Source organism: Ambystoma mexicanum, chromosome 1p, assembly GCF_040938575.1.
Source record: "Ambystoma mexicanum isolate Mex_15411 chromosome 1p, UKY_AmexF1_1, whole genome shotgun sequence".
NCBI classification, from domain to species: domain Eukaryota; kingdom Metazoa; phylum Chordata; class Amphibia; order Caudata; family Ambystomatidae; genus Ambystoma; species Ambystoma mexicanum.
The window spans coordinates 733,799,789-733,825,859 of NC_090921.1; the positions used below are offsets into that span (position 1 = coordinate 733,799,789).

General features: G+C 47.9%; 1 protein-coding gene across 1 annotated transcript; it reads left to right on the forward strand.

Moving 5' to 3' along the window:
* The first annotated feature begins 231 nt into the window (after window positions 1–231).
* Window positions 232–1,820, forward strand: LOC138508664 (myb-related transcription factor, partner of profilin-like). Its single transcript, XM_069625448.1, has 2 exons — window positions 232–408; window positions 957–1,820. The coding sequence occupies exons 1-2, from the start codon at window positions 232–234 to the stop codon at window positions 1,818–1,820; spliced, it is 1,041 nt and encodes a 346-aa protein (XP_069481549.1).
* Window positions 1,821–26,071: the final 24,251 nt, after the last annotated feature.

Here is a 26,071-nt window from a genome sequence, read left to right on the forward strand (position 1 = left end):
CGCTGATAGCACTTCCGACCTCCCACAACATGCAAATAGCGATCACCGCTAATAACGGCCATCGCAATTAGCGGTCACCGTTAAATAGCGGAACCAGAAATAGCGTCATCGCACAGGAACGGGAAGGAGCACGACGGCCATCTCTTTAAAAACACAATCCATTGCCATCCTCTGCCCCCTGGACCTGTTTTAAGTACTTCGCTATTGGAAAGCCACAAGGACACCCTCTCCATGCCTAAGGCTGTTAAAAAAACAACCGACTGCCAGCGCAAGGAGAAGTTTACCACCGAGGAGCTAACAATGCTCACAGAGACCCTTGCAGCGAATGCCGACATGGTATTTGCGAGCGACATTCGTCGGGAGACCCTTATCCGCAAGAAGGCAATCTGGGCAGAGGTTGCCCTGAAAGTGAGTGCAGTGGGCACCACCACCCGCACTGTCCGGGAGTGCAGAAAGCGGTGGGATGATCTCCGCCTCCGGGTCAGAAGCATCCTGTCTGCGAACCACAACATAGCCACAGCAGGTGGATCTGATTCGCCGATAAAATTAAAGGAGTGGGAAGAGACCTGCGCCAACATGATTGGAGTAGAATCGATTGAGGGAGTCGGGACCATGGAGCATGGTGTGGCAACTACATCAGATGGAGGTGAGTGTACACATGAAAGTATGCACTGTGAATGTTCAGGTCCCCCCAAATGTGAGCCCAGAATCACCTCATGGATGTGCAAACATCCATACATGCATACAACCCTGGCCATGTCAGTGTCAAACCCAAACACACACACATCACCAGAGACAAGTGCCACACACAACCATGCATTGTTGAGCCACTCAACTGACTCATCACCTGCATCCCTACCAATGAAGTCCAAATGCTCACAACAGCATGATTGACGTATTCTGCATGAAGTACATAGAACCGTTACCAATGCCATCCCCCTCTTTGTCCCCGACAGGCTCACATACAGACAGTGAAGATCCTGGCACTGCAACTCAGTCACCCCCTGCCACGAAAACACCAAAGCCACAGGACACGGGACACCCGCACGACATCAAGGGGCAAAGGGAGAAGAGTTCCCATGCAGAGTGCCAAACATCGGCGGAGCGCCACTGCTAACATACAACTGTCCACACCAGCAACAACTGCCCCACCTTCTGAAGTGAACCCCCCACCACAGATTCCAGCCACGGAGGGTCCACCCTCAGCTGCAACAAGTTCCACAGGAGAGGCGGCAGCCACAGCGGCGCTCTCAGATGTGGAGGACCAAATGGAGTTCCCCATGGAAATTCACACCCCAAACCCCCCAGGAAGCCCAGAGGCAACTCCACAGGAAACACCGGGGTCCAGTGTCCATGGCCAGTCGGGCGAGGATAACATGGGAGGGTTCAGTAGCCCACCAGTGGCTTCACCAGATGTCCTGGTAGCAGAGGAAGGCGCAGCAGCCACACCACCACAACACCACAGTGCCCTTGATCTGGCCAGCATCAGGCAGCGCCAAGAGGACATAACTGTGCTGGTTGGGCAGCATGTGGAGGAGGCTGCCCATCTCAGGGGGGAGATAACAGAGACTGCCAGGCACTCAAGGGAGGCAATTGAGGGCTGTACCAACAGGCTGTGTGGGGAGATTGGCCAACTCAGGCAGGTCCTCACGCGGATAGCGGACGCGATGGACCGCCCGTTCCCACCACCACCACCCGGACAGACAGCCACATCATCATCCGCTAGTTCGAGGCAGATAAGCCCCCTCCGCCGCTCCACACGCACCACCAGGCGCACGTCAACCCAGCCTCCTAATGCTAGTGGTGGCAATGGGGAATAGGGACTGCAGGGTGAACCTTCCACGCGTGCATCTGGACAACTACATTGTGCCAGACACATAAGGGACTGTTGTGGGGGTAGGGGGGGAAGGGTGTTTCAGGACTGTTGTGGGGGGAGGCGGGAAGAGTGTTTCGGGACTGTTGTGGGGGGAGGGGGGAAGGGTGTTTCGGGACTGTTGTGGGGGGAGGGGGGAAGGGTGGTGGGATGGTTGGGGACATGCACTTATACATCTTTAAATTCCTTAATACACTGGTGATTAATCAAAACATAGGCTTGGACTTCTTCATTGTGTATTTTTACTTTATTGGTGACAGGGTCCATTGTGCGCTTCAACACAGACACCGGTGCATTTCTACCCATATCCATCAGAAAATTTGGTTGATCAGATGCTGTCTCACATCACGTCCGTCTTGGCCATCGCCCCTTGCATGACCTGCATCCCCGTCACCTCTGTCCTCATCACCATCATCATCCTCATCAGGTGGTTGCATTTCAACGTCAGGGGGCAGTGGCACATTCCGTCTGATACACATATTGTGCAGCATGACACGTGCCATGGTGATCTTGGCCACCTTCTCATGGCCGTACAGGAAAGCGCCACCCGACCTGCTTATGCACCTAAACCGTGTCTTCAAAAGGCCAAATGTCTGCTCAATCACGACACGGGTATGTGCACGATTGTAGTCCTCTTCATGCCGGTTCTGTGGGTTCCGTACAGGGGTAAGGAGCCACCTCTTCAGGAGATAGCCGGCATCGCCTGTGTGGGGGGAAGAATGGGGACCTGTTACTGTTCAACTCTGGAGTGGCATGTACTTGTCACACAAATCAACTATGCATACTGATTGTGATCCACGACTACCAGCATGCATGCAGACGATCTGTGTGACTGCAATGTGCAAAGGTGTACTTGACCCTGCAAGTGGACATGCCCGAATCATGCCTCCAACAGCAATTGACATGTCCTGGGTGAGGCCAGGTCTTAGGTGTCCCTGAACCCAGGCATATTTGGTACCACACTGCTAGTGTACTGCCATTCCGACATTGATGTTGCCATGCTGTGTAGCATCACTTCACTGGTGCTATAGGTGTGTGGTTCAACGCTTTGGCTAGGGGTGATCCCTTTGCATACATTCAAGGGCACATTTCTGTATTGATGTTGTGCTGCGCTGATACCGTATTACCATCTTGACGCCATGTTGCTGAATCGTGTATTATGTGGTGTGGCATGATGTGCAATGTGGATGTAGATGGATGTGTAATATTCGTAGACCTGGATTGTTCTCTATGTTGTGTAGCTTATAATTGCATGCAGGTTCTTCTCAAGTACATTGCGGCCTTCCCTGATGGACATTGGCGTACATCTGTATGTCCATTTGTCCTACGGACGACAGGCTACACCCAGTTGGAGTATGTATCTCTCCCCCCCAATCACACCCAGTTGGAGTATGTATCCCCCCCCCCAATCACACCCAGTTGGAGTATGTATCTCCCCCCCCCAATCACACCCAGTTGGAGTATGTATCTCTCCCCCCAATCACACCCAGTTGGAGTATGTATCTCTCCCCCCCCAATCACACCCAGTTGGAGTATGTATCTCTCCCCCCCCAATCACACTGCCATGTGCTTGCCCTGCTACTCACCAAGTAGCCACGAACGTAGTCCGGCTTGTCGCTCCATGTAACGTGGTATGGTTGAGTTCCGCAGGACCATGGAATCATGGGTTGATCCGGGAAATCGGGCACAACAATGAGTGATTATCTTGTTAGTGTCACATACCATTTGGACATTGATGGAGTGGAATTGCTTCCTGTTTCGGTAGACTACTTCATTGTGATGTGGGACCACCAATTCCACATGGGTACAGTCGATGGCCCCAATGCAACTTGGGATGCCTGCCAGTGAATAGAAGCCAACTTTGGTGTTTGCGATCTCCTGGGCAGTCCGTGGCATGAATATGTGTTCAGGTGCATGCTTCAGGAGGGCATTGAGTACCTGGTTCAGCGTGCGTGAGATTACTGGTTGTGAGATGCCATGCATCTGCCCCACTGTATGCTGGTAGTTGCCTGTGGCCAGGAAGTGGAGCACAGTCACCACCTTGAGTAGAGGGGGGATGGCAGTTTGGATGGCTATGAGGCTGACAATGTCGTCATGTATCATGTCCACAACGGTACAGGGTGTGTATCTGCTCAGGGGTTAGGTTAAATGACTGGCTCTGATCCTGGGGATTGGTGTCTGCCTCTGTGGTATGACTAGGTGCCCTGGTGGTGCTTGCTGCGCCTGTCTTGCCCTCCTCCTCCTCCTCCTGCGTATCCTCTGTGCTGCCTGTTGTTGTTGGTGCTGCACTGCAATCATGTCCTCCAGCCCATGTAATGCTGCTAGTATTGGAACCATCTTGGTGTGGGAAGGGGTGTGTGAAGGGGTGTGGTGTGCTCCTTTTGTGCTGCCACAGTATCCATTGCCTCCACCTGTGCTGACTGTGTCCACCTGTGGCAGGTGGGAACACTGCTCAGTTCTATTAACGGGAGGTTTGCGATGCCGGTATTAGCGCCATGGTGGTAAGGGGTTTTGGGGGCTTTACCATGCTGCTATTAGCATGTCGCTTGGCTTGTGATGGTGTGCTATTAGCGGCATGGCGTTATTTACGGGATGGAGGGTCGCGCGCACGCGGACTAGCCGCTATTAGTGACACCGTACTTAGCGGTGCCGCTAATAGCGGTGAGCCGGGTCGTAATTGGCATGGGGATTTAACGATACCGGTATTCCCTTACCGGTAACGTTAAATCCCTACCGCACAACGTGTAATGAGGCCCTATGTCTTTAACATGCACTAAATTAAGTTTTTGCACCCAAATTTGACAATGTATATAATGCAATTATGGTATATACAATGCTTGCATTATATTGGACACAAAACCACGTTTGCACACAATGCACCACCTGTCACTTTGCACATATGTCACTAATCTACGAACAAACTGCTGGATATGTGTGTAATTTTAAATATGACTTGAGCCTTGATAAAGACCCTTGAGGTCGAAACACGTGTCGGCTGATCACCCCTAGGACCACGAGTCCATACCGAATATATAAATAAATCTGCACTTGTTATGAACCGCAAAGAGCGTGGAAAATCTAATTTTTCCAAAAATCTAAATTGCAAGGTAGCCAGGAACCCCCTTTTTTCTAACCAAACAAGGAGGTGTGGGCTTCACCTCAACACAAACCTGTGACCTTGCAGCAATTCCTGTAACAGCACCAAATAGCTAGGGCCTAGCTCAGGAGTGTTCCAACTCTAGGGCCCAGTCTCTTTTTCGTGGAATGCAAGTGGGCTGGGAGTTCTGAAAGTGACGGTTGTTGGGGACTTCCGCGTCGGAGCATGGGCATGAAGGATGTATCCTCCCTACTCTTCTGCTGTAACTGAAGAAATAAAGAGTACATTTCTCTTTTGTATTTAACGGCTCAGCGTGGGTCGTCTCCCATGCCTGAATGCTTCATTCTGTTACTGCCCCTGCCATGTAACAGGGGCCAAAAGATGGTTACCAAGGGGCCTACCCCACAATTACTCCAGGTCCATCATCCACTAGTTTGGGGACGTACCAAGTGCCATGGGTCATGCTGTTGGTGCTCCCAGGCACGAGGCAGCAGGCCTCAGTCACACAGGATACCAGGTAGCAGAGGGGATAAATTATTTTGGCGACCCTAAAAGAAGGACAAGGATATGTCCCACTCTTTAAAAAGTGAAATGAAAGATCAGGTTCATGAATGGGACATGTTTATGGGTTCTCCATATTTCTATCATGAATGGGACGATCCAGGTAGCACTCTACGGGCAAATCAACTGCGCATGAAGCAACAGCGGCTCACTGATTAACTGTGAACTTTGTCATGGGTCTGTCCCTGTCCTTCCTTATGAGGGGTAGAGAAGTATAGATGATGTTTACACTGCCTTGGGTCTTTAAGTTCACAAAGTCAGAGCAGCTCCCACATGATGACATAAGTGAAAGAGTCTGCTCCAAACAACAGGAGAGGAAGAGTACCTAGGTTTGAAGAACAGCTACAGAATGTATCTCCATAAAAGTAGATTGGGCGAATGAGTGAAAATCAAGCTTGTGCACAGAGACCGGATTGCCCCGGTCAAATCAAAATACAGCAAGTCCATAGAAGTGGAAAGAGTGAAGCAACATAGAGTGAAAACCCTGGTTGGCCAGATTTGGAATATCAAAAGAATAGCCCTATGTCAGAGACAGGTCAGCGAAGAACATGAGTGGCAAGATGAATAGAGGATGGCCACCTGTTTGGATTTCTCATGGACAGTCTGGAAATAGGCCCCTGGTGCATAATCTGTGTGACCGTCCTATAGCAGACGTCATTAGACAGTTGAGATTACTGTGGGGGCGGTGGTTCAACTCCATACAAAAGCATACTAACATAACATTTTCCATAAGGTTTGCTTGGATAGGTTTAAACTTAGGATATGTCCTTGATTGGCCAACAGAAAAGGAAAGCCTCCCTTCTCACCCTCTGTAGGCAATTTGACCGCCCACCATTCCTCAAATCTTGACAGGGGCAATGTTCCCTCTAAATAGTTTTCTCTATGTGCGCAACTGGTTTGCTGTTGTGCGCACATTATTTTCCATGTGCTCAACTGACTAATGAGGTAAGCCACTTTGTGACCATGCATATTTAGTGAGCTACTGTTGCAGAAGAGAGTTTGGAAAGGAATGTCCTCTTCCCAGCCACTGCAGTTCTTGACAAATCTTACAACACGTTTCCCAAACACAAAGGCTAAAATAAAATGTCATATGTGATTAACAACAGAATACTCATCAACCAGTCCAAGTCTTCAACATCTGCCACAGTACCTTGCAAATGTTTTATGCCACTGGAAAATCACTAATATGTACTACAACACACAAATATATGTGGCTGTCAAGAAATTCTCACAGAATACATTTGCCAATGAATTAATGGCAATTAAAAGCAATGTGTCAAAAAACATACTGATAGGAGTTCAAGTGCCACTTTAATTAAGTAATTCAAGGGCCAGGAGAACATGCTTCTAATAATGTGTGTAAGGATGATTATTGCATCAGAATAACTGCACCTCAGAATATGATGATAAAAAATGTCTGTGCCCTTGCTTACTATCCACATTACGTGTCCTGTGGGTATTGATAAAACCAGCCTTACAGCTAAGAGACATATACACCATCCATTTTTACTCCCTAAAAAACAAAATGTGCCCAACAAAAACGAGAAACCATGAAAATGTTGTTGCTTCGAGCCACAACGTTCCACTGATCTTTTTTCGAATTAGTGACCAGTAGAGCAGTGGCATAGGAAGGACCTCTAATAATATTAACGCCTGATCTCAACTGAAATTCTAAGGGGAAGAACATCTTTTATTAAGCAGAAAGTATACCTATTGGCAAAGCGAATTACTTTTTGACTCCCTGAAAAATCGTTTGATTCCAAGTAGGGAGCAAAATCTGATTAGAGACCTGCTTATACCCCTGACGTAAGAAGTTAAATGACAGGGCACATAATAAAGTCTATAGTTTTGCCCATTCTTCCACACCACAGCCTAGATAAAATTAAATAAGTGCCTTACTGAGGTTTATTATGGAGCCCTGCTGAAGAAAGTCACATATATATGCCTTTTAAGTTAATAGCATCAATTCATCAGAGATACAACTGATTGAGTGACTTCTTCTATAACTATGGATCCCTCTTCTGTAATTCTTTGTTATCAGTTAAATAAGATGTAGGGAGATGCTGGAGATGATACACACAGGGCACATGGTTATATTGAAAAGCCCTCAGCCACTGATCATAGACAGAAAAAGAAGGAGCTTTTGTCTAGACGGGTACTAGAATGTCCTATCCTTTAGCAAACAAGCAACACATTTCCTTCAGTGTACTGCCGAAACGTTTGATTTGGTTTTTGAAATGTGCTGCTTTGTTCATCACCCGCAAGGAGTGATGACCTGCACTCTTCCACCCATACCCTTCCCCGGCGCTAGCCTCCAATACTAGTTAATAGAGCACTGTAAAAAGTGAGGGATTGTAGCAGTAAACACTCACTGGGATATTTGCAGACCCACAATATTTTGCAAGCAAGGCATATTTAATGCCTCAACATATTATGCGCATTTTAAGAATGTCATGTCTCTGCATGTACGCAATTCTTTTGCAGCGCATACAAGATATCATTGTGTAGGATTACACAGTGCTTCATGAAACCGTTTTTGTATAGCAGCGAGTTACCATAGAATGTGTGAAGGTCTATGCCCAAAGGAACTCTGAACACTTGGAAACGAGGCAGATTGTGTGAAAAGCATTCCCCTGTCTGAATATCCAGTGCCCTGATACTATGGACGAGCCATCCCAGGCATAGTCCATACCCATAAGTAAATTATATTGCAATGTTGTTCTCCATGTATAGGGTAATGTTAGTAATGCAACAGTAGGAGACAATGAGCATCACATGTGTCTTCTCAAAATCCTTACAGGGCAAATTCATGTGAGTTTTATAATGTGTTAACTTGCAAGGGGGCCGCTTCAAAAAACTTGTGTGACATATGTATAAAGAAGAGGAAGTATGGGATAAGGTTATACATCCAGGTAGCCTGCTTACCTACAGTCAGTATCCGATATTAGAGCAAGTAGTTTGAGTGTATTGTATGGTTGATGCTTTTTGTAATGAACAATGAGTAATAGAAATTCTGGCATGTGAATGTTATTCATATTATTCATATTACAACAAACATAAAACAAGAGGATGTAGGTACACATCTGCTAATCTTTCGCAGAGCCAAGAGAGGAAGAGTCAAGGTTGTCCGGTACCATCTTAATGTGTTCTGCTGCAGAAGTTAGAGTCATATGGTAAAAATGTGGTAGAATCAAGCTTAGGAGTCATGGGTGGGGAGGGAACATTATCAGGTTAATGTGTACAGGAATATCTTGGGTAGATACTTCTGTTCATGGAGCCAGTTTTTTATATTCGTTTTTAACCTCTTATGTGTGTATTTTGCTGTTAGGGATTTTGGGTGTTTACAGTCTCTCTTGCATAGTAGTGTAATGCAAATGAGCAGGATATCAAGACTAGTTGCTTATTTTAAGAGAAAGAAAATTTCAAGTAATTGCTGTGACTTGTGCCTTATTAAATGTTTTCTTAATAGCTGAAAATTGTCTGTGTGCGCTGCTAAAAATCTTCTGAGCGGCACCCAAAAGGAAGCTGGGCAAGCGCACTTCCGCACAGCTTAGAGGGAACACTGACCGAGGGTGGTGGCAACGTGTTGAATCCCTCACTCCTGCTCAATCAGGATCCTCACTGAGGAGGACTACATGCGCCAATTGACTGTTCCAAGCTGAAGCCTGGAGTCGCAAGCAGTGGGAAACTCAGACCAGAAATGGTAAAGCAGGAAGAAGGCGTGGAAATTCCCAGAGCGTTGGCTGCCTGTCAGCCCATTTATTATCGAATCATGCGCTTTCACTGGTGGAGCTGGATCAACTGGATTTTCTATGGAGCCCAGTTGTGTGAGGTAATCGGGTGCCTCTGTTTGTGCTTCCGAGAAAACCACCTGTGATAGCCAGGGCAGAGGAGCAACACCACGGATGTTTATCGGGTGTCTGCCATGGACGGGCCGGCTGCGTGGCTGAGGCTACATCACATCTCTGCGGGTTAGTCCAAGTACGAAAAGCTTCAAGATCACTGTGTTATTCCGCCTCTTGCAGTGGGGGACTATACACCCTGGAGAAGAAACTGAAGCTGCAGAGCCTGCTTTGCAGGGATCCTAGCCTATTTAGGCGAGCACATAGAGGGCCAAAGGAAAAAGTAGAGTGGTCACCTATAACGTGCAGTGGTTGTGTTTATACATATAACAAACAAAAATAGTTTATGGATGTGAACATGAGATCCATATGGAAGCAAAGAAACTTCTTAAGATATGATTTTTATTCTGCCATGTCTGAAGTTGAAAATGATTAATTTGTTGAACATTCTACCATTAAATGAATGCAAAATATAGTTTATTACTTTCGCTATAATGCCAACATATTATACGTTCCTCTTCACCCAAAAATTTGACTTGCACTAATTAAGTACCATTTGATGAAAAAAATAATTCTAAATGACATGGCAAGTTATAGATTTTAAGATACAGTCCAGCAAAACGAGCTCCGTATGGAACATTAAGATCACAATAAGACACCTATCACAGAAAGGTGTCCTTGTGATTAGGGGCTGTCCTGGGGGACATATGAACCCCAGCCACACATCTCAACTTCTTCCATGTTATTCCTATGAATCCCAGTAAGATAGCTTTCTGGGTTAATTTGCCTACTGCTGAGAGCTGTGAGAGGTGTGCACGCGATAGTTCCCTTAAGAAAGCTTAGCAGGTTAATGTATCTGTTGTGAAGATCTGTATGTGAGCTGCAAGTCACAGAGTCCAATTCCAGATATTTGTATAGGTAGCCTGCTGTGCCTGGGGTAGAGAAATGCACATGACCTGCAGACCATAGGTTTAAATCACAATACGTGCCAGGCAAGCCTTCATTCTGTGGTGAACAGATTGATAACCTTTTATTTGGGAAGCAGATGTGATCGGATATCAGGCTATAAACCAAATACCAAGTCGTAAACCAAAACATGTTGGATGCTTAGACAGAGGAAAGCTCTGAGGGTGGCGTGGCATATGTTCGGTAACTAGCAAGACTTATATGGACAGTGCTATCCTGCTATCTCTTCCGAAAGCATAATCGACTTTAGTGAGAAGGGGACAGGGCTCAAGTTCTCTGTTTAGGGTTTAAATGTGTCCCTGTAGGTTTGGGGCCTAAAACCCCAATTTTCACCAGGGAGAATACAGCGTTGCAGCAGTCATTTTATTCTTGCTGCTCAGACACAAAATAAGGTGCATGAAAGGCACTCAAAGGGTGTCTTTCAAGGCTGTGCACATGCACAATATAATGCAAGCTAGGGAAAGCTTGATGCCACAGTTGCCACTACTACTTACACAACTGACACCTCTCTACGCCCCTTCCTGTTGCATGGCACCCCTCCTGGGAGCATGGGAGCTCCCAAGACGTGTGCAATGGTCACATGGTAGTAACCATGTGACATACCCAATAAAAGGGACGAGCCAGTTCCGGCTCGTCAGTCAATCAAAAAATGACTCCTGCATCGTTATTGTCTGCACCATGCTGGTGACGTGCAGCATGCCGAGGGCCTACCCTCGTGGTCCTCCATCCGGACGGTGCCCCTGCTGGGCAACACCGTCCAATGGGTCTTGTCCTGCCATGTGACCATGGCCACTGTTGCAGCCTCGGCCTGGGTGCCCCCATAGCCGAGGCTGCCGTCAGCACGGTGCCGCCAGCAACTGTTTCATTCACCGTTGATCGGGAGTATGCAGGGTGCCCATTCGGTCCGTCTACTGCGTGGACGCAGTTACTTTGTCTATGCCGGGTGGTCCCGGCATCTGGTGGGACCCGCTCCGGTGAACCGGGAGGGGCCGCTACACTGGCGACAAGGAAGGGGGTCCGGGCCCTGCATGAGTAGCGGTGCAGGCTGCTGGATTCCTGATTTTTTATTTTGGTGAATGTTTCCCCCGAAGAAGCAGTGTCGGCCGCTGGAGCGGCGGGTGGTCCAGGGCCATCATGCTTTGTTGTAGCACAGGCTGCCTGGTGCCTGCGAGGTGGAGTTTGAGCCCCCTCACCCAACAAGAGGAAACAAGACGCTGAGCAGCATCTGCCGCATGGGGGAGGGGGTACTGCAGGCGGTGCTGCCGCAGTAAATGGAGATATCTCCCACTGGAGAGTGGTGGGAGTGGCACGGCTGTTTGTGCTCCAGACAGGAGCGAAGGGGAACAAAGAGGCTGTCCCTAGCTGACGCAACATCATGCTCCGTACCGGAGCAAAGAAAGAGGAGACCCTGGCCTGCCGCGGTGAAGGACACAAAGAGACATTGAAGCCTGCGGCAGCCCAGACAAGAAGGGGCATGGCCTATCTATACCCAGGCCTGCCACAGTGAAAGAAACAAAGTGCCATTGAGGCCTTCGGCAGCCTAGAGAGGAGGGGGTGTGGCCTATCAACGCCCGAACCTGCTTGTGAAAGCACTGAGGCCAGCTGGCGACTACCTGCGGTCTATGAGAAGAAGCAGGGAGGAGCAGCAGGGTCCTCACGCAACCGCTCCTGTACACATCTGGTGGGAGGCGGGTGAGCCCGCGTGTGTGCAGCGACCCGCCTAGCGCTGAACAAGTAAGGAAAGAGGAAGCAGCATCCGCCGCGCAGCGAGGAAGATGAATGGGCCCTTTTCAAATCCCGGGCCCATCGGCGGTGAGTTGGGCGGTGAGTTTGGACAGCGCTCCCTGTTGAGCAAGGACAATGTAAATAGATGACCAGTGAAGACCTCAGGCCAGTTGGGGCTGATGGCCTGTGTGATCCATGTCAGAGTTGTTTGAAACCAAAAAAGGGCAGTGCTTCAAATGGCATCCCGGCCTGCATGTGCTGGAGTGATATTGCAATCAGCCCACCTGACTGGAGCTGTGGAAATTGAGGGCCCAGCAGTGGTGAGTGGCAAATTAGAAAAAGAAAAGCAGGTGGGGAAGGAAGGCCGCTGCCGTGCCGACACAAATGGAAGGGGGTGCTGTCTGCAGGCTCCAGGTAGGAGCAATATCATGCACAGTGAAGACCATGCATGGCTGCCCATGCTTACCATATAGGATCAGGACCACGCCAGCGTTCAGAACGTGCGGTCGCCACCCCGGGGCCCGGTGGCGGTGTCTCCCAAGATGAAAGAAGAACGAAGGAGTGGAGGATGGTTGCAGCTCTCGCAAGTGCTTGTGCGCCCTCTGCTGTTAGCAGAGTCCTGCAGCAGCTCCTGTGTGGAGGGGGAAGTGAAGTGAGTGGCGCGTCATCCCGCCGCCAGCACCCTGCCATGGTGTTGCTACAGGTTTGCCCCCACCATCTAGGGACTAGGCCGAGGTGGCCCCTATTGCCCTCGGGTGCGGCTTTGCCAGTCCTGAACTCTGAGTTTGCCCGTCATCTTGCCACCAACACCCTGCCACGGTTTACCCCCACCTGCTAAGGACTAGGCCGATGTGGCCCCTGGTGCCCACAGGTGTGGCTTTGCCGGCCCCTCAACTCTGAACTGTCCGGAACAGACGCTAATGGAAGTCCCAGCAGTGTCTCACCTTTTTTGGTTTCCCATCCTTTATACACCTGCGGCTTGTTAGTGAGCTGCAGGTGTGAGTCCTCTCTTTCAATTTCCTGACTATAGTTAGACTTATTAGGGATATATGCCTTATCTTTGCAGTAGTATTCCTCTGAGGCCCTCTTCCTTATCTCAGTACCTGAGTGGTGTAGTTGCATGTTGGTGTGTATAACTCCTAGTAGTCTCTTCCTTGTCCCAGAACCAGAATGTTTTGACTGAGGGGAAAATAAGGGAGCTGGTTTACAATAACCTACAAGGGTTGGAGAAGAGTTGGGTTGGTTGTCTTTAGGGAAAGGGTGATACTACGTCTCACACAAGGGCCTTCCCCCCAGATTATCCTCCCTTGCTTCACTGCCCCCAAGGTCGGGATCCAAGAGCGATGGACTTTCCCTGCCCACCTGGGCAGAGGATCCAAGGGGTTTAGGAGTGCAAACACCCTCAGGTTTCTGACAGTGGTCAAATATATCAACTGTCTGTGCGGAACAAGGTCCAGGATGATAGTGGAGTTGGCTAAGAATTTCTGTCACATTCCATGTACTTTGGGATTCCCTCGAGTGCCACTGAACAAAGGGGGCTTTTAGGAGTTTATGGTCATGAATGGGCCATTTCAGACAGACCTCTTTGCCTAAAAGCTGAACGAATAGTTGGTAGGATCATACAGCTGGAGGGCCAGATCCAGAGGCTCTAACCACAAATCCTTCCTGGAAGTCTGGGCCCCAGAGACAGGGTTGGCTTTTCCCCCATTTGCAATCATTTTGAAAATGCTGGCTCAATACAGAAGGCAGGGAACAAGGCTGGTCTTTGTGAAGCCAGCTTGATACGGCCAGGGTGTGGATTCCCACTTGTTGGAGCTATCTGTGAAGGCTTCAATTCTTCTTGCCCAGTGCAATCAGATTCTGCAGGAAACTTTTGGGCAACTTTGTCTGCTTTTTTCAGAAGGGTCACTGAACCTCATAGCCTGCCCAATTTCTCAGGTGCCTGGAGAAAGCCAGGCCTTTTGAGAGAGGCTAAACATTTTAACGAAAGGTCTTGCGCTCCAGGGACAACACAATCGTACAGATACTCTTTGGCAAAGTGATGTAGCTGGTGTGTGGAGAGGGAGCTTGCAAGATACTAGCCAGTGTAAAGGTTCAGAAGTAAGGCTTCGACACAATGGTGGCGTGTTTTGGGGTATACACTTTTATTAAGAAAAGTGTTGGAAAAATGCCTCTCTCTCTGAAAAAATTAAGAGTTGTTTCCTACCTCAAAGAAAACGAGTGGAATTCTCAGGAAGTTCAAAACTAAAACGTCTGTCTCCAAAACCTACCTCTGTCCCTAAAACTAAAGATCTAAAGTAACTGTGCAAGGATGATCTCTTATCAAAGTAACAAGTGTTCTTTGTGTCTTTAACCAACAGAAATGTTCCCAGTATCTCTGGTAATAATGTGATGCAAAACAATGTTCCAAAATACAAGATTCCAGTGCTAGAGTTTGTGCTCCTTTCCCCTAGATTTTTTCTTCTTTTATATGCATCCCTTTTGGACTTCGGATCACCTTTTCGGTGGGATAAAATGTCACTGGGCAATTCCCAAGGTAATGCATCTTGTGCTCATGTCTCTTTATCCTAGCAACTTGGCACAGTTTGCTATCAAGCGTAAGATTCCTTTTGTCAGTTCCAGGGTTCTTTACCCTCTTGCTTTTGACCTCCCATCTGGGTGCGAGTCCCAGGCTTGCCACGACTTCCTTTAGTCCCCTGCCAAGCCAGTGTTTTCTCATGGACGGTCTTTCTTTCACTCACATGGTCACAGACCCTCTTCACTTTAAAATCTGGTTTCTCATATGGGTCCCAGACTAGCACTGTGGCATAGAGTGTCTGCTTGCTTCACTTCCTTGCCAAGCGTACACCTCTTCCTTCTTTTAATTCAGGGCCCCAGACCCTCCCTTTCACCAGTGTCTCAAACTCTTGTATTCTTGCTTCCTTCTTTACTTCAGGGTTTGTTAGGGGTTATAAATTAGAGGCAGACACACAGTTGTAATATTTTCATTCACATACATCTTCATTAAAATAAAAAAAGGTTGGATAAAGTCCTCTCTGTCCCTATCCTAAAAAGGGTTTCCCTACCTAGGAAACTAAAACTAAAGATCAGCCTGTGTCAAGTTGTCAAAATGATATAAACTGCCCGTGTGTCCAAAACATACTAATCTGACCCTCATACTAAAAAGGAACAACAAAAAGTGAAAGTAAAATGTCTCTGGCTTATGTTTGGCCAAAGAGTGTTCACAATTAAAGCATATAGATACATTGAACAAATATAGTCTTTTTCAAGGAGAAACCCTTGGACCCAGAGGGTGGTTTTCTTCCCCTGGCTATTTCAGGTAGGGTGGAATTGTCTTTTCCAAACAACAGTTTCTTGAAGATGGCAGAAAGTGTCTCTTTCAAACAACAGCTTCTCAAGGATGCCAAAAGTGTTATTTCCAAATAAGAGTTCCTTAAGAATGGCAGAAGTATTTTTTCCAAACAGCAGTTTCTTTGGTTCTTTATGCCAGACTCAACAAGTTCCTGAGCAAACAATATGTCTCATGCCGTTTAGCTCTTCCTACACTTTCTCTGCAATTAGTTCATAATAAAGGATCTGGTTCAAATAAGATGTTCCATATAAGATTATCTTTATCTTCTTTGAGTATCTTGGTGGATTACCTGATACACCTGTCCATCAGAAGCCCTTCTGTGAGTTCTTTGGGTTTCTGAATGCATCCCTTCCCCAGGTGTTTAGGTCTCAACATAAAGGAAAGGTCTTTGTTCAACTGCACAACTTCAAATGCCTGTTGTCCTAGAGTCTCTGTTATATTTTTCTGCCATGTGTTCTACAAAGTAATGAAGTGTAATTCTGTAACTTTAGTTGGCCTCCTGGTATACTCCCCTGCCAGGAAACCATAGTTGGTTCTTCAAATCCCCGGATGTACTCTCCTGCCAGGTATCTTCTGCAGACCTTCCTCCAGCGCTTCTGACCACTCCGGGCTGGCAAGAGTGCTGCTTCTCGGCATGACCATGGCTGCAGTAGCTCTTCTGCTTCTGCCAGTCCTCACACGGTCCTCTCACGGTGCCCGCTGTGTCTCTCTTGGCCTCGCGCCACGCTAGTAAGTCATCACGAGCGCCCGCCTGGAAATGCCTGCATTTTACAGCACAGTCCTTCCCTGTACTGCCTGCTTCTCTGAATCTGCCTTCCTCTTTGGCTCTCCTGCCTTCCCAAATGTGCACACCAATTTTAAGTGCCCCGCGCACTTGGGCTGCATCATAACAACTAGTTTGCATGGTTAGCTTTGTGTTTCTGTCAGTCTGCATTGACTCCTTCTTCGTCCGCCTCTTCTCAGAACTTGAGGCTTTATGGGAGTCGGAGTCCATTTATTTTCTACGTTTCTCCAGGTGATATTGGTTAGGGTTTTTATTTGAAAAAACATTAGACAGGGGATGTTAAATGTGTTAATGAGGTATGTAAGGAAGGCATGGTATCAACAGTAAGACAGACACAAGTGACCACAGTTCAAGGGTGTTTATTGAACTTTCACAAGGGTGTGATAAATGCCTATCTAAACCTAAATCTACAAATGGGAGCAAGCTACAACCATCAAATAATAATAAAGCTGTCCTAGTGGAGTCTTGTCAAAATAAAAGGGCCCATACTAAAAAACCTATTGCCAATCTTTAGCGCTAATTTACAAATAGTGTGTGGAAATGTTTCTGAAAATGATATGTCAGGATGTTCGGGCCGTTGGTCCCTTCCCCATGTTTTCAGCACGGGGCAAGTCGGCTCACTTGAGCAAAGCACACACTCTGGCTTCTTCAACACGAGGATATAGTTCTACTTTCAGTATCATGGCCTTTCTGTGCCCAAGTCTCTTTTCTCATCAAAGTCTCTTGATTCAGAGGAATTGCACACAACAGGATAGACAGGATAGATAGCGTATAAACACAGCACAGAGAATAACTGAGAATTCTTTTTGCAGAAACGGAGCGGCACTGCAATAAGGAAGGTGCCCTTCAGATATATCTTTCTCTCACCATCAAAACCGAGGCAGGGAGAAGCCTAATACGCAAACAAGCAGTAGTGTTACCACTAATCCATCACAAAAGAGACTTGAAGCCAAACCAACAGAGTGTGTTCTCAGACGTCCCGAATACTACTGTGTGGACAATAGATCAGAAGATCTACCACTGGGGAATGGAATTGAGTTTCCCGACTATATTGCTTTGTCCTGAAGAGGGCCCAATAATTACATTGAGTGACAGCCTTTGAGAGGGTGCAGTACATGCAAGAAGGGCCGAAACATATGTCGACCAACTAGGGAACCTAAAATGTTTTTTCCCTATCTCGTTTGCATAACTTAATGACTGTTGTGTTATCTAAGAAAAGCAAAACGAAGTTACCCCATGAGTGAAGTTAAATTGTTGTATGAAAGTGGTGAATGTGAAATATTTAGTAAATGTTGATATGTTTTTTACATTGTTTTTACAAAAAAGGTAAATAAAGAGAATTGTTTAAAGAAATGTTTTTGATATAGAGAAGTGTCTAAGCGGCAATGGGTGTTTAATCTACCAATTTATCCAGTAGATTCCGATCCTCCTGCCAGTTGTACTAAAGGGCCCTCTAGAGAGGGGTAATCGATCTGTTGTTTCACAGTGTTTGCACCTCTTGATTCAGAGGGCCTGATGTACAAAAAATAAGATACACAGTTCTTTGCTTCTTACAAGTATTGAACTTGGGTGCTTTTTTCCTGGATCCCCCTCTGCCGGGCTCAGATCCATGTTATTTTATGATCGTTACTGCGGATTCCCCTCTTCCGGACTCAGATCCCACCTTTTTACAAAGTTCAGAGACTATTCGTTTTCTCGGTTGACTCATGGTACACCCTGGATCACCCTCAGCCGGGCTCAGATCCTTCACCTTTTCCAATTAGTCTTTAGTCTCCCTCAGCCGGGCTCGGACCAACTGTAGTTCACCTTGGTTTAACAAAGACTTTCGAATGTGCACGGGATTTTAGCTTGACCCACTGCAGGACCACTTCGATACAAACTTCCCTTTTACAATAAAGTCGCCATTCAGTTGGATAACTAACAGAGAGATTCGAATGAGCACCCACGTGGTGCCAGACCACTCTGTATACAGTATCTTACTTGGCCTCTGTAAGAAACCTGCAGGTGTCTCCCTGCCTAGACCTCAGGGATCTGTCATCCAGGTGGCCAGGATACAGCCATCGCTATTGGATCCAGTTCCTGGGGGTGGACCAGTGAGGGAGGATCACCTGGATGGGGGATCCTCGGGAGTAGGAATGGAACACCGACAGGTGAGACGTGGTATCCTGCTTCCTTTGACACCTTTTCTCCATCCTCTCACACAGGACATTCAAAACCACTACTCCACCCCCCCTCTTTTCTGACAGGAACACTTTCGCAGCACAACACAAAGGACAACAGACTAACACCAGAGCCGTTTACCTGACATGTCCCAATACCAGGGTCAGGCAAAGTCATGCAATTAACCTGAATCACACACACACCTGACAGCCCTTTCCCTTCCCCACAGGGATAAAAGGTGGAGCAAGAGAGCAAAGTATGAGCAAGGTGAGCACGGCAGACAGCACAACGAGATGGCTAACACGACACTAACCTGACGTGGCAGTTCAAGAGAAGGAGAAAGGCAGAAGGAATCGAGAGGGTGGCAAGGAGAGAAGTGACCTGGAACCTTTCGCACCCATGATAACAGCCTTGACTCCAGAAAAAACAAAAGGCCAGTGGTTCATCACAGCCGGTGAGTCGAGGGGAGAATCGATAAGAACCGGGCTGTGTTGAGTGAGAGAATCGCAAAGTGGCAAGTTTGAACAAAGTTCAAGGAACTGTGAATGAACTGTAAAAATGTTAAGCGGAGACAAGCTGCAGAGGGAAACCGGCACCACGTGGGTGCTAACTCAAGAGACTCTGGTCGAAGGGCCAGTGAAATAGGTCAAAGTGGTCACACAAAAGGTCGAGCTAAATCCCTGTACAATCGAAAGAATTTGACCTCCAAGCACTGTGAAAGAAAGGGAAGTGAATCCTGCAATCATTGAATTGTGTAGAAAGATCAAATTGAAAGTAAAGAGGGGTCAGTGCCCGGAAGAAGTGGACCCAGGGGTGAGCCACTATCACCCTGATCGAGAGCCACAGTAAACCTGGTGAAGGGAGGCTAAGAATCGAGAGGGGTCAGAGCTCACAAGAAGGGGATCTAAGGGTGAAAAGTTGTCACCCCAAGATTGAGAAAAGTTAAAGCAAAGTTAAGAGACGGCAAGAGTGAACCCAAAGGAGGGATGCCAGAGAAGATGGGTCTGAGCCGAGCAGAGGGAGATCCAAAGGTGAAGTTATCACCCAAGTACTAACAGTCAAGAGGGGTTTAAACCCAGCAGAGGGAGATCCAGGGGTGAAGCCATCACCTGAGTACCGCCAGTCAAGAGGGGTCCAAGCCCGATGGAGGGAGATCCAGGGCTGAAGCTATCATCCAAACTTCAAGTAAGAAAAGAACTGACACATTAATTGAGGAATACGATACATAATGGGTCAGCACCCAGAGGAGGCCGACCCAGGGGTGAACCCATCACCCAGCGAACATTGGAAACAAACTTTCATTGGTTAAAGGAACTTTTGCATTGTAAGCTGAATCCACCAGTCCCTCAAAGGCAAGAGACTTTCAAGTGAAACAAGACTTGGCCATCAATGGTCCTGAAAGCCGCCGTTAGAAGTGTTATCTCGTGCTGGAGAAGCCTGTGACTGTATTGTGCTCCAAGTTCCCATCTTACCCCGTGCTTAAAACGCGGGGAAGGGAGACCCAGGCTACCGCATCCTGACATATTATTTGAGAACACTTCTTTCTTTTCTTCAGAACTATCCCACACCCTTTTGTGCATTAGTTGTAAGGCTTGGCAATAGGTTTATTGGTATAGGCTCTTTTTATTTGCCACAACGCCCCTAGGACTGCCATCTTTTTCATTTGATGGTCGACGCTTGCTCCCATCTTAGATTTAGGTTTAGATTAGGCGTTTTTCCAACCTACATACAGCATTCATTGTTCAATAAACACCCTTGAACTGTGATCACTTCTGTCTGTTTTACTTATTGCCACCATGAGTTCCTTACACTTACCAAAGTGCATTCACTCCTTTGGTTTCCAATTATATTCACATGCGTTTCACACACTGTCCTCTTTGGATCTGTTCACACAATGTTGCCGCTTGTAAACCTGGTTCAAACACAAGCTAGTTTGGTATCAGTCTCTCTGACTCACCGGCTGTGCTGACTTTACTGGCACTGCTTTGTTGTAGGAGCCAAGGACAGTACCACTGTGCAATCACTCCTCCCTGCCTTGGTTGCAGACACAGGAGAGCCCCGGGTACCTTTAATGCACAGTGTAGGTTTTTTCAGCTTTAGTTCCCGGTTTTAGGCTTCTTACTTTCCACGGTTCACGAAAGTAATAGTCCATAAAGGTTAAGGGCACTTCCCTCCTTGCAACCCTCTCTGGCCGCGACCTCTTTTTCCTTGTATTTAACTGCCATCTTGGAACTGTTGTGTCCTCATGTGCTTTTCCTCGCTCAGAGTGTGCTCCGCCTTTTATCCATGTGGGGAGGTGTGATGGAAGTCAGGTCTTTGTAATGATCAGTAATTGCCTGACCTTGCCTGACCATTGTATTGGGACATGTCAGGTATAGAGGACTGGTGTTAGTCCGTTGTCGCTCACAGTGAACTGTCTGTGAGAAAGTGTTTGTGTCGGGAAAGGGGGATTGAATTCCTATGTACCCTACCTGGTAAAATGGGGATAAGGTGTTACAGGGAAGGTGTTCCACTTCCTCTCTCCGAAGGCCCCAAATCCAGGTGATCCTCCTGCACTGGTTCACCCCAGGAACTGGATCCAAAAGCGATGGCTGTGTATTCGCCACTTGGATGACCGATCCACGGAGACTAGCGGGTGAGACACCTTCAGGTTTCTCACAGGTATGAATGTTATTTTGCATAGAGTGATTTTCAAAAAGGGGTTTCTGGGTTTTACAATGGGAGGGATATATATAGTGACAACAGGCCATGAGGAAATTTAGGGATTATGGGGTTTTCTTCTGCAGAAAGGGAAGAATATCATGTCTCTCCTGATGGGGTCACACCTTCCCCCGACAGCCATCGCCTCCCACATGATCCTCCCCTATAGTACCACCCTGAAGGTCAGGATCGGGTAGCGGCTGCCGTTCCCTGGCCATGTGAGAGGAGATCCCGGATGGGGAATCAGTGATGACTCCACAGGATTCTTCACATGTCCCAGACCCTCTTGTTCTGTTGCGCTGAATCTGCTTGATTCACTCTCCTGCCAAGTATACAACTCTTTCTCTTTCACTTCAGGGTACCAGGCCGTCTCTTTCAGGCTTCTACGTTCACCCTGTTGCTTCCTGAACCTCCAGCACCTTCTGGGCAACCCATTTACCTGTTTCCTTCCTTTTCGCAGGTATCAGCAGTTCCTGGGCAGCTGCGTCCCTTTCTGAGGCTTAGGTAGCATTCGGGTCTCCAGCGGGGTCTGCAGCGTCTCTGCAGTCTGTCGACGATTCCCGGCTGCGTGTACACACTCTCTCGTGCTTTGCCGGGCCCTTGGAGAATTCACTAGGTAGCAGCCTGAGTAGTCCTCGCTTTGCGGACCATGCTCGAGTACTCCCGTACCTCCAGTTACGGCATTCCCCTTGGCTCATGTCAGCTGTTTCTGTGCACAGCTTCTGCTGTTCCTCCTCAGAGAACTACTCTCCTTCAGCATCCCAGCTGATCTGCTTTCAAATTGCTGCGTAGGATTGCTGTACTTCTTTGGGCCAATCACTTGTGTTGAGAAGCTAGACAGCTCACTCTGCTTCTTCTGAGTGATCCGTGAACTCCTGGTCATTTTCTTCTTCACAGTACCATTTTTAGAACTATATGTATAACAGTTTATACTTTCTGGTGTTTCAGTCTTGTCATGTCTGTTGGGCTGATCGACTTGCCAACAAAACATATTAGCTCTGACTAAAAAGGGGGAGGGGTTTTAGGGTTGGAGAAGGTGTTAAGTGCATTGGAGCAGGGTCATACCATGTTCTCTGGTGATGGTCGTCCCCGACCCCATAGAGAGGTTCCTTTCCCATGTGATCCTCCCTCGGTACAACACCCGCAGAGAGACTATTGTGCTATGGATGCACCGCCCTGGCCCCATGAGAGAGGTCTCCCTTAGGGAAGAAGGGACGACATCCTCATATACCTTTCCCCATATGAAGATTGCTTCCCCTTCTAAAGATGATGGTGGGGGTCTTCTGTACTTTTACAGCGGGTGGTTTCATCAGTGACACAACCCTCCCTTCCTGCACCTCTATCTTTGCAATCTGGGTAATCCACTAGTTAAAGTATGGTATGGTATTGCCTAGAATGAATTGAGTGGGCAAGTTGGGAATCATAGTGACTTTATGTCAGGACCTGCGTGTACTCATCATCAGACCTATTTCTAACCAGGTCCGCTCCTTCCCGAAGATAGAAAGACTTTCTTCCTGAGAGCACGGCTTGCAGGGTATTAAAACCTCTCCAGCCAGGGGCTCAGACAGAAAGGCAGGAGAACGCAGCAGAGCTAAAGAGGGAATAAAACACAAGATTGAATGGTAAGTATGGTTCTATCTGGACTTCCCGCTGGACACCCAAACACCCCCAAAACCCCACAATCTTACCTGTCGTCTTCTTCTGTTGCGAGATGAATCTACTTGCAGCTTCACGGAAGGTTGCAGAAGCGAAAGAGTAAGGATAGTGGAGGAGTCCCAAGAAGCGGGAGGAGAATAGGGAGATCCCTGACCCGGGCGGAACGAAGGCGCAACTGGGGACAAGGTTATAGACACTTGAATGAGTAATCCATTAAGTCTGTAGGGGAGGCAGAGATCCAAACTGGTGCAGGTTGATCCAATGAGAAACCAGCAGAGCGTCCATGTACCTGAACAAAACATAGGGAAATCAACTCTTTCACACACACACACACACCACACAGTATAGCATCCCGGAGTGTGAGGAAAGCAAACAATGAAATTAAAAGGACAAAATAGAAGGTCCCTCACACGGAAGCAGCAGAGCGTCCCAAAATGTGAGAGGAGGGAGGGCTGAATTGCACCAGGGCAGGAATCAGTGAAAGGTATGCAAAAGGAGATTTGTAGATGTTTTCACAGGGGGTTAAGGCAAACTGACATAGAGGGTTCAGCAAAGGCAGTACCGGCAAGAGTAAACTGCATCAGGAGAACCAGGGGAAGCAGTCCGTAGGGGCCGAGTGACAAACACAGATAAGGACGAGGCAAGGCGTAGTCAATAACAGGATAAGCAGGTCAAAGTCCAGGAAAACATAGAAACAATGAGGCACTTTGAAGTAGCTGCTTCACCGCGCCGACAAAACAACGGTTTAGGAGCATCGGGGCAACAGTAGGGCTGTCCCTATAAGCCATGCTTCCGGGTGAGGTATGGAACGCATGGTGGTGGCATTCCACGCGCTTCACTGTGCGCAGATGGGAGTTGTGGTCTTGGGCCTTTGTCGTGGCTGGCTTTGTCCCAATTTCCATTGCAACCGCCAAGCCCTCATGCTTCGGACATGTGGAGAAACCAGGGGAGCATGGGGCATGGCGTGGGGAGAACCCAGGAGAGCGTGGGGCATGACACTTTAACCCATAGTTCTTTTCCCAGGATGGTCAGAGGGATTTGTGTGTGGTGGTATCTCTCAGTATGCCCATGAACACAGATGGTTCTTTCTCTTCCAGCCACTTCCCAACCCCAACGCCAGTTTGTGCTCCTTTCCCCTAGATTTCTTCTTATCCTATATGTATCCCTTTTGGACTTCTGAGGCCCTTTTCTCTTAGATAAAATGTCAGTGGTCAATTCACAAGGTAATGCGTCTTGTGTTTGTGCCTCTTTATTCTAGCACCTTGGCACAGTTTGCTATCAAGCGTAGGATTCCTTTTGTCAGTTTCAGGGTTGTTTACCCTCTTGCTTTCGACCTCTCATGTTGGTGCGAGTTCCAGACTCACCACGGCTTGGTTCACTCCCCTGCCAAGCCAGTATTCTCTCATAGACTCTCTTTATTTCACTCAGAGGGTCCCAGAACCTCTACACTTTAAACTCTGGTTTCTCATATGGGTGCGGGTACAAGACCCGCACTGCAGCGTAGTGTCTGCTTGCTTTACTTCGCTGCCAAGTATACACCTCTTCCTTCTTTACTTAAGGGCCCCAGACCCTCTCTTTCATCAGGGTCGCAGACCCTCTTATTCATGGGTGCGGGTCCCAGACGTGCACTTTTGCGTTGTAGCTGCTTGGTGCACTCTCCTGCAAAGTATACAACTCTTTCTCATTTGCTTCAGGGTCCCAGACCCTCTCTTTCAGGCTTTTACGTTCCCCCCATTGCTTCCCCAGACCTCCAGCACTTCCCGGGAAACCTGCATACCTGTTTCCTTCCTTCTCTCAGATATCTGCAGTTCCCGGGCAGCTGCATCATTTTCTGAGGCTCCAGTAGCGTGTGGGTCTCCAGTGGGGTCTGCAGTGGCTCTGTAGTCTTCAAACGCGACCTGGCTGTGCGTTCTCACTCTCTCGCGCTTCGCAGAGCCCTCTGGCACTTGGAGGATTCACTCGGCAGCAGTGCGAGTAGTCCTCGCCTTGTGGACCATGCTCAGGTTCTGCCGTTCCTTCAGTTATCGCTTTCCTGTTGGCTCGTGTCAGCTGTTCCTGTGCACGGCTCCCGCTGTTCCTCCTCAGAGGAAGCTCTCCTTCAGTGTCCCAGCTGATCTGCTTTCAAACCCCAAACGTATTCTCACAAGAAGACAGTTACTTGCTGTGGAAAGAAATGACACTAAGCTTGTGATCGCTCCAGCTGAACACAAGGTGCACAGGTTTCTGAGGTTTCCTGGTGAAGAGGAAGCTCAAAATGAGACTAGTCATCAACCTCTGAGTGCTCAATGCCTCTCATCTAAATACATTTAAAGATGGAAGGTATTCACCGTCTGCAAGATATTTTACACAAAGAGCCTGGCTGGCCCGAGTTGTTTTAAGAGATGCCTATCTGACAGTTCCCATTTACAGAGCACATCATCGCTTTCTACAGGTTGTTTAGCAGGGACAGTGATGGGAGTTTACCTGTCTCCCCTTCAGGTTGTCGTCCACACTGTGGTGCTTCACCAAACTTTGAAACCAGTAATGAGCAAGCTACATGAGCAGGGGATCAGCCTAATAATCTAACTGGACGATATTTGCATTATGTCCCAGAACAGCCACCTGCTTCAGGTGCAATTGAAGCAAGCAAACACGTGCTAGAAGAACTGAGGTTTCTAGTGAACTGGGAGAAGTTGGCAATCAGCCCTGCCCAGACACTGGAGTTTCTGGGCTGTGTACTAGATTCAGCACAGGGGACACTCAAACTTCCACTTGCCATCAAAACAGAAATCAAAGCAGCGCTAGCAAAAACCTTTTGTCCCTAAGGAAACAAGCGAGGCTTGTGGGCCGCTTGGCATCGTCGATACAAGCTATTTTCCCATGACCGCTACACAACCAATCACTGCAGAATTTGAAGACCCAGGTCCTTGGGTGAGGGCTCTGTTATGACTATTATTACTAGAAAGTTCCTCTGTCAAAGGGGGCGAGGATAGAGTTGTCCTCAGGGTCTCACCACTTAATGCTTGGAATGGGAGAGCGATTTTCTGATCCACCCCAGACGTGATCGAATCAGATGCCCATCGAAGAGGCTGGGGAGCCTCATGCAGGGAAGTAGCAACCACAGGGTGATGGTCGAGAGAGGAACGCAGCCTTAATATAAACTATTTGGAGCTGCTAGTGGACTCCTTTGCAGTGAAGTGATGGACCCAGAAGGCAGTCAAATGCTGTATCTTCCTAAAAATGGCAATATCTCCGCAGTGAGATACGTAAATCCCCTTGGGGGACAAAATCCAGGGTACTAGCAGAATAGGCAAAATAGTTCTGGCACTTCTGCCTCAGAGCAATATCAGCATGATGGCAGAATACCTCCTGTGCC

Excerpts from the sequence above, each read along its gene's own strand:
- LOC138508664 (XM_069625448.1), top strand. The coding sequence starts at position 232 with ATGCCTAAGGCTGTTAAAAAAACAACCGACTGCCAGCGCAAGGAGAAG. Across the intron at positions 409-956 it reads GGGCAGAGGTTGCCCTGAAA|GCTCACATACAGACAGTGAA; the intron begins GTGAGTGCAGTG and ends TGTCCCCGACAG.